Source organism: Caretta caretta, chromosome 2, assembly GCF_965140235.1.
Source record: "Caretta caretta isolate rCarCar2 chromosome 2, rCarCar1.hap1, whole genome shotgun sequence".
In the NCBI taxonomy this organism is placed as follows: Eukaryota; Metazoa; Chordata; order Testudines; family Cheloniidae; genus Caretta; species Caretta caretta.
Window position 1 is genome coordinate 234,538,664 of NC_134207.1, and position 18,209 is coordinate 234,556,872.

An 18,209-nucleotide genomic window follows, 5' to 3' on the forward strand; every position below is an offset into this window, starting at 1 on the left:
AGCCTCAGTGGGTTGGGAAATAGGAAGGTTGTGTGACCGTGCTCTGGAATAAGCCCAGAATTCAGACCTTGAAGATCAAGGAACATCCTAAGTGTTCCATGAAGACCACTGGGGGAAATGATATGGCACTGGTGGCTGGTAGGTACTGGGGAACCCTTATCTCTACTGCAAGAATGGTGCTGGTCCTGATACTGATGGTTAAAGCAAATACAAATTTTGTATCCACGCAGGGGTCTGCAGCACACACTCATCTGAATGGAGCGGCTGTCACCCCGCCCTCAGACTCCAGCTTGGCTCTCTGAATCATGCAGCAGTGGGCTGTGATATGTGACAAAAGCCCGCTGGGCATTCTGGGAGTTGTCCCAAGCTTGCTCAGACAGAGGTAAACTACAATTCCCAGAAGGGAGTGTGACTTTTGCACCTGATACCTGGATGGAGAAGGAAAGGCAGAGGATGACTCTGAGCTAGGAGACACGGCACTTCCCACATAGTCCAATGCAAATGGAGGAGGCACCCCTCGTGGAGGCATCACATGTCCCAGCTCATCTGAAGCCCAGTACGGGGGCCACACTGGTATTTACAGATGCATTACAGCCAGTGCTTTGACTACGAGTAGTGCCATTGAGGGAGAACTAACACTTGGTGCTGGAAAAGGCGTTGGTATCGAAGTAGGGGACGGTACTGCCTCTGCAGATCTGGTCCATACCGGGCCTGTAGACACTGAAATTGTCTCTGGTGCCAAAGAAGGAAACAGTACCAACAACAGACCCCTTGGTGCTGATACGGATTCTGGGGCCACAGACAATACCAGCACAGTCGAGGACTCAAAGGCGAGTCTGGAACAGAGAAGCAGAGTAAATCTGCTGCTACTTGAAAAGCTTGTAGGGTCAATATGGTGAGTGCTGAGACTGACTATGTCGGTATCAGATTCAATGGCCACCACACAGACAGTACAGGAGTCAATGGTACAGTGCTGGAATGATCCCATCTTGGTACTGGAGACTGGATAGACAGCCCCACTCTACCTTGAGCACTCGAGGAATCCTGGTGCTGCCCAGTACTCCTCTTAGGTGAGGAAGACTCTTTTCAAGCTTTGGTCAGTCAGTGTTATGAGTCCTCTTTCTCAGGGAAGGAAATCAAGAAGAACAGTTTCTTCCCCTCGGAGAAGAGTCAAAGTCTGGCTGCATAACAGCAACGTGTGGCAGCACCAAAGCCCTCTGAGGAGGCCGGTGATTTGAGGAGGATCCTGACACTGATGTGGGCTTCACAGTTTGCTCTATAAGGTGCTGCTTGAGGCATAATTCTCTAGCCATCTGCATTCTCTTTTTGAAGGATTTACAAATGGAGCACTTTTCCTTAATATGCCCCTATCCCAAGCACAACAAGCACCAAGTATGGGGACCGCTTTTCGGGATAGCTACCCCAAGAGGGACAGTGTTTGAAACCTGGCGAAGGCATAATGCCAGGGAAAATCTTTCTATTAAAATGACTAAACTAATCAACTACTAAGAGTACTGCTAACTCTAATTAGTTAACTATATTAAAAAAAAAAAGAGATGGAAACCTCAGACAACAAAAGCATGAGGTAAGATATCATACAGAATGCTCTGACTCCAGCTGCATGCAGTGGAAAGGAACTGAGGGGGGTCAGAGTGGTGCTGCCCTTAAATAGCCGGGAGAGGGGTTACAAGGGCATGTGCACCTGCTAGACAAAGTTCTCTGGCTCCGGCATGCTGGGCATGCACACACCTGAGTGGAATATATGTCTGCAACCACCTGAAGAACTACTAGCTAATTTCTCAAGGTCCAGTTTAAATGAGGTAAGCTGAACAGCCACAATATTTTTCCATTTTCTTTAAAAAGAAGGAAAATATGCTATAGACGAGCCTACTGATGAAGGGAGGCCTAAAAGAGATGAAAAATGGTAGTTTAAGAGAACAGAACTTCATATAAGGGTAATTACTTCCTCTGCATTCTGTCTTTCTATGTCTGTCTCTTTGATTGCAAGCACTTTGGACCAGGGATGGTCTTGATTTTTTGTTGATTTATGCAGTGCTGAGCACATTTTCAGCTCTTCGCAATTAATAATACAACAACAACAATACAACATCTTGAGAAAGTTATTGACAAATGATAGTAGTCTTAACTCAAAAGGTAAATGCTATTTTTATTTAGATATAAATCTTCCATATCCCTCATTATTTAAGAATCAGTGTGTCACAGGGATGGGAAAGGAATACTAGTTTGTCTGGAATCTTAGGAAAAGAGACTTTTTCAAGCTTTTCAGGCTGAGGTTCTCAAATACGTGCTTGTCAAAGATGGGCATTTGCTTCCTGACCACTGTTCTCTGTTTGATCTGATGCAAGGATTTTCACATGCCAGCTGTAATGTTAACAGGACCTCTCATTACAGAAAACTTTTCACAAGACATTTAGACAAAATGCCCAAGATAATAAGAGCTTTGGCTGATCAAAAAATTTAACTCTAGAAACAGTCATATCAATTAATGCAAATATAACCCCCCCCCACCTTCTGGGTGTGGTGTTCTGTCCCACCTAGTGGTACCGAGACCACATAAGGCTTTGTCTACACTACACAGCTTTTAGCGACATGGCTGTCACCACAACCATGCCGCTAAAAGTCGTGCAGTGTAGCGGCTATTTGTCAGCTCTCCTGCCGTCAAAAAATTTCCACCCCCAAAGAGCAGCTTTTGTGCTGTCGGCAGGAGAGAGCTCCTGTCGACAACACACTGTTCACATTGGAACTTGTTGCAGCAAAACTTTTGTCTTGGGGGGGTTAACAACTCTGAAAGACAAAAGTTCCGTCATTCAATTGCCGGTGGAGGGTGGGGGAAGGGAGGGAGAGAGCTTTTAGCTCAAGCAGTAGAGGCTCATGCATTTAGCTCCATAGGTCCCAGGTTCGATCACATTTACTGACGACCGGGGTCTGTCGGTTTTACAAGTGGGGGCTTGTCCTGGCTTTCAGCTCGGAAGTCTCTGAAGCTCGGGATGCGCTTCCTCAGCTAGGGGAAGTTTGTAACCCACACACCTCCTGGATGTGGTGCATTGTCCCCTCTAGTGGTAGTCCCCTTTAGAGATTAATGAGTCTACTTTACAGCCTTAGCTAACAGCCATATAGCTTTTAGCTTATGCACAAGAGGCTCATGCACAAAGCTCCACAGGTTCCAGATTTGATCCTGTCCGCCAACGACCGGGATCTGTCGACGTTACACAAAGAATCCTAGAAGCAATGCATATGGAAAGGCTCACGGATATGTCTACACTGCAATGTAAGCCCAGGGTTTCAACTCAGGTTCAACCCTAACCTCCCCTATCTGTATGTATACACATTATGCTAAGTCAAGGCTCAGAACCACGATCCCCCAGGGGTGGAGGATCTGAGCCTGAGTCAAGCCAGGACCCACGGTTCAAGTTCTATTACTTTGCAGTGTAGACGCAGCACAACTGGACTCGTACTCTGGAGGTCTTCCAAAAGTATTGCACAATTCAATGGGCTGACTTTCTTTGTCCTCTGGACAATCACATTTGGTGGACAGTCAAGTTTTCCCATACTGTACCACAAACAAAGGGCTAGAGTGGCCACATTTAGGGAGGGTGTTAGGAAATCTGGGATATGGGGGTTTGGACTCAGGCCCCCGTAGTGCAGCGTAGACTCTAGAGCCCCAGGTTGGGACCCAGGGTTCAACAATTCCTGGGGTTACAATGAGTGTAGATGCTCAAGTCCTAGGTTAACAAAAACAGAGTCTGCTAACTGAAGTTCTACTAACCATGGGGTTACATTGCAGTGTAGATATATCCAATTAGACCAAGCACCAGAACCACAATTCAAGGTGGTTAGAATGACTGTTAATTACACTGTAAACTTGGCATCTTTAAGGAGTCCATGGTCTTTCCAGATGTGTTTACGAACTTGCTAAAAAGGTAGCACCTGTTTTGCTAATTTGAGGCGCTTATGTCAATTTCCACAGAGCATTATTAAAGGTAACAATTCCAAACTAGATAACAGGTGGCACCATTGGAAGCTTTTGGTCACAGATTAATTTAGAATTACCAGCTTTTTATTGGCTTTCTTTTTAGAACTGTGGAAATCTTCAGGCAGAATTTCACAGCTGCTAAAATATTTGATTTCCACCATATCAGGAATCAAATCCAGTTAGACGTGGTCCCTCATATCTGACCAGTTCTGGAGTTTGACTGAACAGATAACTGCCATTATTAGCAGAAGGAGAAATGTAAATATTGTCTCATCCATTATGAGGGCATGGTATATCTATAAGAACAGTAATGTTAAATGAGCAAATTAAACAAGACACAAGCAGTGCTAACTTGATCACTTTTTGCTAAGATTTATAAAACCACAAATAGGAACTCTGAATTATGGCAGAGTGAGATGGTTCAAGTTAGCCATAAATTGTGTCTTGTCTCATTTAACTATTTAAATATTTAACCTTTTCTGAATATAAAGTAACTAGTTGTTTGTTTGTTTGTTTTTCTGATGTTTCAAATTACAAGTTTAGATTATTAAAATTACCCAGTAGTTTAATTTGTCTTTTCTTGTATGTGAAATGTTTTGGTTTAGATCTTTTTTTTTTGCACGGTATGTCTTAGGTGATTAGTAATGGGATATAGGGCTAGACTCGCAAAGGAGATAGGCACCTGCCACTTTAGGCAAGTAAATCCCAGAATCAGGCACCACTGATATACACAAATACCTGCTCAGCTGCTGCTGAATCCTGCAGGAACCTAAATTTTTGCAGTAAAAAAGTTTCCCAGTTGCCTATGTTCCTCCCTCTGGGCATACACAGTGCTGCTTCAGTCTAGATATCCAGACAGCTAAGGCCAAGTGTGATGCAAGAACCAGGGGAAGATAGCATTCCTCTGCTCAACTCGCCTGTGGGGCTCAGTCCAGTAGCTAAGCTCTAATCAAGCTTATTGGATTGGGCCCTGCACACAAATGGTTGGGGGTTTGAGGGGAGAAGGACCTCCCACATAACTTTTAGCCCAGTGGTTAGGGCACTCAGCTGGGATGTGGCAGACTCCTGGTTAAGTCCCCCCTTTGCCTGAAGGGGAGAAGGGATTTGTTACTTCTCAGGTGAGTGCCCTAACCACTGGGCCATGGGATATTCTGATATGGGGCTCCCTCAATATCTCCTGTTGAAACTGTTCTACTGTGTATACATATTTAAAGAGTCATTGGGGGGAGAGAGAGACAAACAAACAGACAAACAAACATGAGAATGGCCCTCACCCAGGATGTAGGAGACCCAGGTTCCAACCCCCTAATGATTCTCATTATTTATCCACAGTGGAGCAGATTCACCAGGAGAGATTGAAGGAACTCAGTGGTTAGAGCATTCACCTCAGAGATGGCAGATTCCTGTTCAAATCCCTTCTTCTCAGGCAGAGGAGAGACTGGATCCAGGGGTCTCCCACATCTCCTGTGAGTGCCCTGATTGCTGGGCTAAAAGTTATGACTGAGCTCCTCCGTACCTCCCTCCCTCCCCAGCCCCAGCAGCATCTGACTTCAGGAGAGAGTTCACAGCTGAGAATTCCAAGCAGTAGGCACCAAGCTCCCTGAGATGGGTGTGGCTGAGGGCAAACCCCTCTGCTTAGCATCTCCCATTAGTTAGTTTAGATGGCTCTCCATCTAGCATGCTGGTTTTTGTGAATCCCTCCCTTCCATTGTATGGGCAGCCTGAGTACCTAACTCAGTCTTTGTGACCCACAGTGATATTCTAGGGGCCTAAGTCCCTTTGACAATCTAGCCCATACAGTCATCTGTTCCAAAATCACCAGTCAGATTCTAGCCCCAGGTCAATAGTGGCTGAAAGACAATTCTATCTAATAGCTATTTGATAGCCTATAGGAAATAAATTGTTAGTCTTAGTAGAATTCCTAGCGTACAAGTGTCCACATCACAAAAAACACCATCACAATTGATGCTAACTGGCACCTTTCATGGCAATCTTAGAAGAAAGGCCAAAAGTGTGAGTTTGCCTTGCTGTCCTCTATTTATGTCTGTAAATGAACAGAGGACATCAATCTCCTGTACTCTCAAAGTGGTAACTTTCATGAGCACTAAAGTCACTTAAAAAGGAAAAGTGCTAACAATTAATTTTTAATTAAATTGATGGAAAAAGTTGAAAAAATAGAATAAAAAATATAAATTTAAAAGGGCTTACACGCAATACATTCTAAATATTTGGCAGGCACTTTATCCATGGGGCCACACAGTCTGACCAATATCTATAAAATTGACAGATATTATTTTCGCCACAAGAGGGCTCTCATATTTTACATTTATATGCAGTAGAAACATGAGAATAATAAAAAAAATATAATTTATAAAAATAACTTAAATGCAAACTCAAGCTTGTGTGCTCTTCAGGTAGTCACTACAGCTGGTCGGAAATTTCATAATGAATCTGTTTTTTTCAAAAACTGACAGTTTGTCAAAATTGAAACTATCAGTTTTGACTTAAAAAAATATCAAGAAAAAAGTTCCTAAACTGTCAAAATGAAAAAATCTGGTTTCTGGTTCTAAACAAACTTTTTGTTTTGAAATTTAAGCTAATTAAACCGAATAAAAGTTTTTCAAATAAGTCAAAATCAAAATGAAAAGTTCTGAAATTATTGAAATGAAAGGTTTTAACTACCCTCCCACCCCCACAAAAGAATTGGTTTTCTATTTCACATGTATTTTCAAGATTTCAAATTTTGATCCAGATTCAAGGTGGGAAAAACTTTGAACTCTTGAAAATATTAATGTGATGGGTAAACCATTTCCTGCCATACTCTAGTAGTCAAATTTTCATGGAAAAAAACCCAGTTTATTATGCACAGTGCTTCCATAATATATTGGAAAAAAATCAGGAAAAACAAGAATTTTTCTGTATTCTGGTTACATACCTCTCTGTAAACAGAATATCTGTCAAAATTAATCTATTTTTATGGTGTTACCGTGATTAGATATGTACAAAACCACACATTCACCTCTAACTTTAGCAGGCTCAACTTTTAAAAGCACTTAGTGTTACTATTAAGAGAATACATTACATTTTTCATCAAGTTAGATCTCCTATAGTTTATAATGATGCTCGTACTTTTTTTCTAATATGGTTCATATATTACAGTAATGGGGGGCCATATAAGTAGCTAAGCTCACGAAAGCTTATGCTCAAATAAACTGGTTAGTCTCTAAGGTGCCACAAGTACTCCTTTTCTTTTTGTGAATACAAACTAACACGGCTGTTACTCTGAAACATATAATTGTGACTGCCACTCATTGGAGCAATGAAATGCAATGCAAGAAGTCTTCCCAAACATGTTTAGTCAGGTTTGGTTTTTTGTGCGTCTTTATCTGATGATACTATCAGATGTGCGTACAAGGATAACCACCCACACCTTACGCTAGGCAACTCTGTACACTTCACTACATGGCAGCACCAGAAGGTCCAGTATGGAGGATACTAACATGAGACTTTTGCAGTTGCAGAGGTGGCAGAGTGAAGGGAAGAGAGAAGCTTCGAGAAGACGGGTAGAACAGAGGAGAAGATTGGCTGAGGGAAAGAGATGCAGAAGGACTGGGAAGGAGTAAAAGGATCAAAAGGAAAAGACAAGGAAAAAAGAGGAAGAATATGATCCTTGAAGGAGAGAGAAAAAGTAGTGAAGGATAATGATCTAAGAGGACTGAAGGGAGATGAGAATGAAGGAAGAAAACTGGAAAAGAAGAACAGTAGAGAGGGGAGAGAAAAGAAACAGAAAAAGGAGAAAAGGAGTACTTGTGGCACCTTAGAGACTAACCAATTTATTTGAGCATAAGCTTTCGTGAGCTACAGCTCACTTCATCGGATGCATATTGTGGAAACTGCAGAAGACATTATATACACAGAGACCATGAAACAATACCTCCTCATGGTCTTCTGCAGTTTCCACAGTATGCATCCGATGAAGTGAGCTGTAGCTCAAGAAAGCTTATGCTCAAATAAATTGGTTAGTCTCTAAGGTGCCACAAGTACTCCTTTTCTTTTTGCGAATACAGACTAACACGGCTGTTACTCTGAGAAAAAGGAGAAAAATATGAATAATATAGGGGCCTATTGTAGCATGATATAAAAGGACTTTAACAAAAAAACACTCACCAACCCTCTGTGTAAAGGAGTTTGGATCAGAGGATCAATGTGCTGAAGTGAATGGCATGTGAACATAGGAAGAATTCTTAAAATAGTGTATACTCAAATTTGCTACTGACAAAATAATGATAATCTTTACATGCAATTTTAAAATTACTTCTGTGACATGCATAATGAATTTATTATATAATATTCTGTTTATACGTAATCTTATGAATACTGGAAAGCTGAAAAAATAGTAGTTTCCGTCAGTGAAAAAAACAAACAGCATTAGTTAATATGGGTATGATTACTAGGCACACTCACTTAATTGGGATGAACAGCCACCAGTTTCATGTGATGTATTTAATAGGCTTAAAACAAATCGGAATTCTTGAGTTCATTCTGAGATCCTCTGCCAGATAACAGATAGGTGGTAAACTGGTAAATATCTACTTTTGAACGATTTTTTTCAATTACACCACAGTGACTACACATACACAGCATCTAGTGTATTCATTATGCATATCATAGAGGTATATTTTTCAAAACTGTACATTAAAAGCATGACCCTCAGTTGTGTCATTAAGAGATTTGTGTGTGAATCATTTTGAATTTTTTCTCCATATTATATGCTATTCGCTTTCTTTACACTGGTATCATTTCACTGGGACATTTAAAATTCAGCAGCATTTATTTATACTTAGAATAGAAAATAACATTTTTAATAAAGTAGTGGGGGAACCGGTGGTAAATGTTGGGATTTTAATGGCAACAACTTTAAAGATAGAAAAAAAGATATATTATTACATTTTCAAGGTTCTTTCCACAGTCTTGATAAATGTTAAACTAATCATAAAATTGTGCCTGCCTCTGAAGAGTGTATTAGTACTACAACCAGATCAACAGTATACTATCCAACCAGTGACTCATTTCTTATGATCAGATTCTGCTCATTTCATACTACACCAAGCTAGGGAAATGTTTGAGTCATTGCACTATGTAGTAATATTGTATCTAGAAAATATCTATACCCTTAATATTTCCTTATATAGTTTGCAAAATTATAGACATGATTTATTTCTATGAATATGGTCAATATTATACTACCACTATACCTTTTCTTTAGAATTTGGAATTTCTTTGCCCAGCTTCGGTTAATTTGTTCAACTTCGTTTTTAAGACTGAAATAAAAAAACCCACAAAATGTTAAAATATTTATAGAGTTAAATGAATGTCTTAAAAATTCTGGCCGATACCTTTGTATGTGTTGCTTCTCTTGACCTTCCAATACCTTCAGCTTCTCAATTTCAGCAAGTAATGCTCTTTTTTCTGCTTCCTTCTCAGGTGCAAAATATATTGCAAAAAGTTAAGTAATGTATTATTTATTTTCTATGCTTAATGTACAAAAAAATACAAAGTTTTACTGTTGGTATTGACACTTCTAGTTTTGGCTGTTACGGTATGGAAACTAGGTGTTTAAAGGAATTAATAACCATAGTACAAAACTTTCTAACTCTAGTCATTGTTTCAAAGCCAATCCAGGTCTGGAGTGACTGAGAATCATTACAATTTCACAGCTTTTTGGAGGGCTATCTAATAAAGATGGCAGCACAGACAAGTAAAGCATAACTTTTGTCATGCATATCATATTTGTCTAAGGCCAATCCTACTGATATCAATGGCAAAATTTCTATTGCCTTGAATGGAAGCAGGATCAAGACCTTTGATTATAAATTCTTATGGGCAAGGACCATCCATGCCTTTTGGCAGAGAGCATACAGTCTAGTGATTAGAACATAGAACTGAATTCATGGTTCTCAGCTCTGTTACTGATTCTTTGTGTAACTTGGACCTTAGCCCTTCTGTGCCTCATTTTTTCCATCTGTAGTACAAATATAATCATACTTCTCTCACAGGAGATTAATGAATGTCTGTAAAGTGGTGCAAAATCCTTGAATGAAAGTCACTATAGAAATGAAAATTATTATTTTTACCATAGTAACTAAAAGTTTAACAAGCAATGGTTCTGAATAGTCCATAGACTGGTATCAAAGGACAAGAAATCTACATAAAATATTTACAGAGAACTTGTTGGATTTTAATAATAAAAACAACACCTTGTAACTAGGACTCTTCTTCTGTTGCTGCTTGTGATATCCCTTTTGTGATTCTCTGCTCTCATAAGGCACTGTAATTTCACTTCCACTTTTCACTTTCTCCTTCATTTTTTTTGTATCTTTTTCTTGCAATGATGGAATCTGACAATCAAAGAATCAGTGGTGATTATGTACACTAGGAAAAACAGTTTTACTCTTATGGTCATTTTAATCCATAGGAGTTAAGAAAACAAGTTAGGAAAATGACATTGTAGCATAATAATTACTTCAGCTACTGTACTTCAAATAAGGACAATACCACCGGGTGTTTCAAAATAATAAAATATGCCCAAATTAAGTTACCTCAGTGATTCCACTCTCACACACACTTAGCAAAATTTCATATTTATTAGTATTATATCTGCAAATTAAACATTTTACTAAGTGTAAATCTGGCAAAACAAAGGTGATATTGTTTTAAAAAAATTCTAAGGGCTAAATTCATCCCTGTTATATCTCTATTGAAGTCTACACTAGAGATGAATCTGGTCCACTGACTATATTATCTGTCCTATTTCAACTGAACTTTCAACTTTGCTGAAGCATATTGTATTGAATGCTGGCCCTCTCCACTTAAAGCCAGCCATTTGTTTTTTCAGCTGCTGACACATTCCACTTTCTCTGGAGGACACATGCTGATCTCTATGTGGCCAGTTCACTGATAGGGGAAAACACCAGACAGTTAAAGGATAGTTGGAGGTGAAGATACATTGCCGTATCAGACCTTTTTAAATAAAGACAAGCAGTTTAATCCACATCCTGTGAAAACTGCAAATTAAATTCATTGTAAAGATTAATTATAATATTATAAAAATGACAGCATACCAGTCACAGGTCCTAATTCTCTCCCACATTGATTTTACACTGGTGTAACTCCCTTAATTTCAATGAAGCTGCACTGGGGAAAATGAGAAATCTGTGACAGGAGAATCGGGCTTACCCTAACTTTATACACATTGGGCCAGATCTTGGGACATGCTATAGTGGTGTAAGGCAGTTATAAAGCCATTAGATTTGCTCCCCCTCCCCAGAGGTTTTCTACAGATGAATCCTCATCATTTGGAGTAAAGCCATTGTAAAAGTTCCTACAGCAATTCCCTTCCCAGCCGCTGCACTAGGAAGGCATGGCTGGGAAAAAAAGGGGCATAGCCAGAGAATCTCCATATCCTGATAATCTCCAGTTACCAGAAGGGCACCTTGAGGAACTGGTGGGCATTGTAGAATTCCAGCTCATTATGGCACTCAAAGAACTGAAGCACACCAACAACTATCATGGGGGGAAAGAAAGGCAAAAACATAGATAAAGTTTACATGCAGTACCAAAGAACACGACTTGCTAGGAAATTCTGACCTTATAAATTACTCGAACTTCTCACAGTTCTCTTTTAAAGTGATCTATTCCCTTCTTTCCCATATTTTAATTCATAACCACCTATCTTATGTGGTCATCTATCCCTTCTGGTGTTTTGATGTTATCTCTCCTGATTAGAGCTGGCAGACATGTGGGATTTTCGGTTCAGAGGAAATTTCACTTTTTTGAAATTTAGTTTTGTTCTGAATCAGAATTAATCAAAACAAATTTAAAAATTTCCTGTGACCTGGAAATCCTGAAAAATATCTTTTCGGAAACAATGACACATGGTCTTTCCAATAGGAAGTCTGTTCCCTGCACCTAGGGTGACCAGATAGCAAGGGTAATAGGCACCTATATAAGAAAAAGCCACAAATATCGGGACTGTCCCTATAAAATCAGGACATCTGGTCACCCTACCTGCACCTGCTGAGTAAAACTGATATTATTGTCAGTTTCATGGCTGCTTGCCCAAGAGTTGGAAGCCCTGGACTTCTTGCCCAGGGCAGTCCGCAAAGCAGGGATGCCTGGGAACTACAGATCCTGGGAGCTTATTCCAGGACTTCCAGGGTCCTAGATTCATGGCAGGAAGCATGTAAGTCCTTAGATCCCCAGATTAACTTGGGCTCTCGCACTTCCTGACTCCCTTTTGCAGGGTTGGGAGCTGAGTCCATCTTAAAGTCGGAGCTCCCATGCCTCCCAAGTTCCATGGCATGGAGTCTGGAAGCTCTGGCGTGGCTGCCTGCTACAGAGTTGCAGACCCTGGAAGACTGGGATTTCTGGCCTTTAGGCTGCCTCAGAGCCACAGATCCTGGAAGATCTAGCAGCTTGATGAGCTGGCAGGGTTTCATGAAGGTTCCATCATAACCCAGCCTTTGATTCACCAAAAATTCATCAAACCCAAGATGCTATTGCAAAACATTTTGAGTTCAACAAACTGGCATTTTCCAATGATACTCTGTTTCATCGAAAAATTTATGACCAACTCTACTCCTGACCTTATTTGTCCACTTAAGTCTTTACCTTCAAATCTCTGCATCATAGCCACTCGCCTTTTGGCCAAAGATGATTGCAGTGAACCTCTCTGAAACATGTGAAAACCAATACTAAACTGGTCAGAAGTATGAGTTTTGAATGGTGTGTGAAATCCGTTCCCCTCTCCAAGGATCCCTCTGGATGACTAAAGAATAATGGTAACTCTGGAAGGGTTGGGCCAAAATCCAGCTGGACCAAAAAGGTGATGATTGCATTGTTGGAACTCAAGGGTATAGACTGCTGCTTGGAAAATTCAAACTGTATTTAACAACATTTAACTTTAAATACATCTGACAGAAATAAGAAAGAAATTATGTTGCATTACAGACAAGACTGACAATTATTCTAAGAAGCATTGGCATTTAATGCAACCATTTGCAGTATTATTGCCTTCTCATTTAGTTTCCCAAAAGTCATAAATTTATAATTATTTATTATTGTCAGACACATCCCTCATTCCAAAAAGACTAGCTAAACGTTATGCACACCTTAGTGAGGCTGAAACTAATACAAGTTTCTGCTCCCCTACTGATAGATTCAACTAAACATTGGCTAGCAGTTTGAAAGTTCTAAATGACCATCTTGCCATTATCTTCTTCATTCTACTCAGTTAGTGTGGCCCAAAAGCTCTCAGGTGCCTTCAAGATGTTGTTTTTTGTTTGTTTTTTATTAATGCTCAGAGAAGGATTAGTGATGGCATATCCCTTAACCATAAGTCATTTGAATATTCTTCACTGGGAGCTCTCAACAACCACACTTGGCACACATCTGGTCTTTGGACAGCCTAGGCACATGACCATCTTATGATAACATGATACTTGCTCACAAGTGGGTCAGACCCTTGCTTGAGGGCATTAGGATCCAGGCAATATAGGTTTATATGAACAGCACAAGGGCCATATGTTTTATGGGAAATCCTTTCTCTGTATCAACAGAGAAGTATTGGAAACACATACCTCTATACATTTGTCTATTTATACAAACCTTTATGTAGTTAGAATTGTGAGGCCATATTGCTTCACATGTATAAAACTGTTTTCAGAAATACCAGATTTTATTAAAACATGTTTATTTTGATAGCTGTTTTCCATCTGTGCTCCCTCAGTATTTAGCGGAGAAAGTCATTCATAGCTATCAGTTTAGCATTGTTACAATATCTCAGTACTGTAGGCAACATATGGAGACACTGAACCTTCCTCTAAAGCTTGCTAATAAAGTCTATCTTCTCCTGGAAATCTAAATGCCCACTGACAAGGGTCACAAGATTTAACTCCAATAAGGGAATTTGACTTATCGGGAACAAAAAACAAAAAAAAAATTCCTGCTCTTCCACAACAGGACGGTATAAGAACACTGCATATCAACCTGCTGGTTACTATCACACTCCTGTTTCAGGAAAGAAATTTCATATATTTCAGGTAAATAGTCACAAACCCCACAACCTTTAGCAACTGAAGTGTGACCAAAGGTATTGCAAGGTTCAGTAATTGAAGTTTTACACAGACAGAGAGACAGACAGACATCACTCTTGTTCTACTTATTGCAGCAATAAACCTAGCTTTTAGGTGTTAGATGTAACCTACAAGAAGGTGAGAAGAAGAAAAGACAAGAAAGAGCATGCTGCAACCCGAGTTTTCTTGTAACACAAAAGAAACTATTATTATTAATAACTCTTTGAATTATTGTAGCACTAAGGAACCCTAGTCTTGACCAGCACTCTATTGTGCTAGGTGCTGTACAAACACTGAACAACAAGACAGTCTCTGCCCCAAAGGGCTTACAAAACTTGGATTATTTTCCTCCTAAAAAAGGAAGGCTTTAAACATGACTTGCTCTGTCTACACTAGTTGCAAAGTCCTGTTTAAAACTGTTGGTTAAAAAATATTAGCTTTTAAAACATGACCAGTTTTCAGTCTAGAGAAGCTCTCCAATCCTTTAAAAGATTCAAGGATTCACTTGAACTGCTGCCTGAACAGCCACCAGGGCTAGAAGATAGTTGGCAGTGTCTTCAACTATATCCTGTATGTCAGAGAGCTTTAGAGGAACAGGTCTACTTTTTAACTTACATAGAATAGTACCATAAATACCAGCAATAGTGATCTGGGTTGGAGTCTCCCCATTTTGAGAATTTCAGAAATGACTCCCTTCCCCCCAATAGAGTCTTTTCTCATGACAGCCTTGAAGAATATTATGCTTATTCTGACCAACATTTTTAAACCTGGGTTCCTAAAATTTAGAAACTTAAATGTGGATTTAGGAGCCTAATGCAGTCATGGAGTTTAAGGCCACAAGGGACCATCAGATCATCTAGTCTGACCTTCTGCATATTGCAGGCCACCCACACCACCTAGCACCCACACATTAGCCCAACAACTAAAATTAAACCGAAGTCTGACAGCCCACAGAAGACTAGACTATTATGTGCCACAAACAGAGAATAGAAAGGACTGAGGTACAACAATGTCCAAGGCCCCTACAAATGGCAGGGAAATAATTAAGTGAGATATACCCCAATAATTCTGGCAAAGGACCAACACCTGTCATAATAAAAGTGGCCCGATCTTCAGGCATGTTATGTACCGACAGCTTCAACTGACTTCCAATATGATAGGTATCAAAAATGGCTCTGTGACAAATTCAGGTGAGATCACACATAGAATACCACATTCATTTCTTGTCTCTTTAGGATCAGCAAGATCTGACGAACATGAGGGAATCCAGCAAATAGAAACAAAAAAAAAAGTATGAAGGAGGTAGTGAGGGAAATAATTTATCAGGAAGGATTAAAAGCTAAAAATTACATGACTACAGCGCTATAGGATACTAGTGTACAATACTTGAAGCGTACAAACATGAAGGAGGTCGGGCAACTATTCAGGGCAGTATTAGGGTGTAATTAGGAGTTATGGGATGAAAAGGAAAATGTTGGGTGAATAGAAGGAAATTTTACTGAGAGTGAGAAGCATTAGGCATTGAAATAGTCTCTCAGGGGAATAGGAGGAAGCCCCATTGCTGGAGACATTTATTCTACTCTGTTCAGTTTCTTGTATCACACCCATCACCATATTTCTGAGTATGAGTTCTGTCCTAAATGGACAAAACATTAGAAAATATTCTGTAGGGAATAATCTTGCATTAGCAAGGAAGATGAATGATCTAATAAGTCTTTCCATCTCTGACTTATGCTTCCATAATAATGCTATTCCTTATATTCATTACCAGTCAGTGCAGTACATGATTTTCAGTAAAAGTAATTAGCCTAGAAGGTATCACTGTAACACAGGTATCCTATTATTTTCAGTATCTTCCTCAATAACAAAGCAGATTTTCTTGTGTAAATATAATCCCTCTATATACACACATAAATCTTTAGAAAACCTCTTAAATGAATGCAGGTGTCCAGTGCTCTATCTACAGAACAAATTATTCATCTAAATCGGTGTTACAATATAAACACTGAGCAAAATGTGAGCTAATATTGTGTGTGTTTAACATTAATTGTAGTCTGTTTTCTTTAAATTTATTGAATGTACTATAGTGTATAGCCTACACCCCACCTCAAAAACTAACCAAACAGAAAACCTCAGATACTGCTGCTTACTGTTTTATTCATGAAAGGGCAGACTGCATCTTGAATGCAGTGACCTGGGAGCAGTTAAGAGCCTCTCTTATATATGAGGCCAGTGAGGAGGGGTCAGGGCCATGGACCTGCCTTCTTCTTGGCCTATAGGCTTGTTCAGTGAAGTGCAGAGACGGTAACTGCCCAGCCCTTGTGTGGAGTATATGGGGGTGGAGAATTCATGCATCCTCCCTTCTCTTATACAAAAAGAAAAGGAGTACTTGTGGCACCTTAGAGACTAACCAATTTATTTGAGCATGAACTTTCGTGAGCTACAGCTCACTTCATCGGATCATCCGATGAAGTGAGCTGTAGCTCACGAAAGCTCACGCTCAAATAAATTGGTTAGTCTCTAAGGTGCCACAAGTACTCCTTTTCTTTTTGCGAATACTGACTAACACGGCTGTTACTCTGAAACTTCTCTTATACAGTTACTCAAGGGTCACTTACAATACAGCCCTAAGGGGGGTCAATTTTTAATTCAGTAAATTAAAATTTGGGGTTCTTACTCTGTTCTGAATGATAGCCAGATGAAGGGCTACAGGAATTCATTAATATGGAATCAGCAGGAGTAAAGCCTGAGAACTAATGGAAACATGGTGGAATGACAACTACTATGAATATAACTCTAGAACAGCGGCGGCTCCATCCTCTTCCTGGTGAGGGGGCTGAGGTGGGCTAGTCAGAAAATTGCAGGGATGGGCTGCGGTATACATCTTGTGGGCACACATGCTTTTTTACCCCCAAACGATACGCACTTAAATGTGTGTTTTATCTATGTTATCCTCAAAAGGAGAATAAAAATATATACTGACAGATCGGTTTTAAACTTCATCTATGGTAACACACTGGGGCAACATTTATTCACAGAAAATCAATAGGAAAAAAACCTAAGCCAATAAATAAATAAACAAACTTATAATGCTAATAATAACAATAATAACAATAAATAAATACAGACTTCTGGAAATAAATAAAATAATAACTATAATAATAATACAAGTGTGTGTAACAGAAAGTATGTGTGTTGGGGGGAGTGTGAGGGAGAATGCGTGCGTGTGTGTGTGTTGGGGAGTGTGTGAGGAAGACTGTGCGTGTATGACACAGACTGTGTGTGTGGGAGTGTGTGTGTGTGTTTCGGGGAGTCTGTGAAAGAGAAGTGTGGGTGTTGGGGCAAGTATGTGAGAGAGACTGTGTTTGTGTATGAGAGTGTGTGTGTGTTAGGGGTGTGTATGGGATACAGTGTGTGTGTATGTGAGAGAGAGTGTGCCTGTTGGGGGAATGTGTGTGTGAGACTGTGTGTTGGGAGAATGTGCGTGTGAGGCAGTGTGTGTGTGTATGTGTGACAGAACGTGTGTGTATTGGGGGAGTGTGTGTATAAGACTGTGTGTGTACTGTGCCTGAGTGTGTCAGCGTGACGTCTCTGTAAGCTGAGCACTCAGGAGCCTGAACACTTGATCAGTACAGCAGGAGCTGCAGCTCCCACTCCTGAATCAGAGGCACCAGCATAGACAGGCTCCATGTCCCCCACGCCAGCTGAGACTCACTTGGACACAGCCACCTCAAGCATCAGGCAAGCTCCCCCCGTGCCCTGCCAGCCATGGATCAACTTCCCAAAGTAGGGGAGACTGATTCGGCGGCAGGAGCTGGGTGGCAAGAGAGCAGCAGCTGCTGGCCGGGTGCCCAGATCTGGGAGGGGTGGCTACAGAGGGGCTAAGACAAATTTTGGAGTGGCTACAACCACCGCAAGCCCTGCCCCTGCTCTAGAAATAAAGCAAATAGTAGATGAGGTGGTGGAACAGCATTGTATTTGTCAACAACACACAACCAAGGATAAAAGAAGGCAGAGCAGAAACAAGGAGAGACAAAACACTAAGTATACAACTAGAAAGAACAGATAGAACAAAGGACTCC

General features: G+C 40.3%; 1 protein-coding gene across 12 annotated transcripts in view; it reads right to left on the reverse strand.

The window, feature by feature from the left end:
- Positions 1–18,209, reverse strand: part of C2H10orf67 (chromosome 2 C10orf67 homolog) — a 136,621-nt gene that overhangs the window by 41,913 nt on the left and 76,499 nt on the right. For 6 of the 12 annotated variants that reach the window (XR_007354932.2, XR_007354933.2, XR_012667259.1 and 3 more), the window contains 2 exons: positions 10,252–10,392; positions 9,250–9,470 (listed from right to left, as the gene is read on the reverse strand). Coding sequence is in view for 9 of the 12 variants with exons in the window: in XM_048837892.2 (XP_048693849.1) it covers positions 9,250–9,470; positions 10,252–10,392 (362 nt within the window). In the remaining 3 variants the exon portion in view is untranslated. Of the gene's footprint in view, positions 1–2,147; positions 3,241–9,249; positions 9,471–10,251; positions 10,393–18,209 lie in introns of those variants that run through there. The other 6 variants (XM_048837896.2, XM_048837897.2, XM_048837888.2 and 3 more) reach the window with 6 other exon arrangements.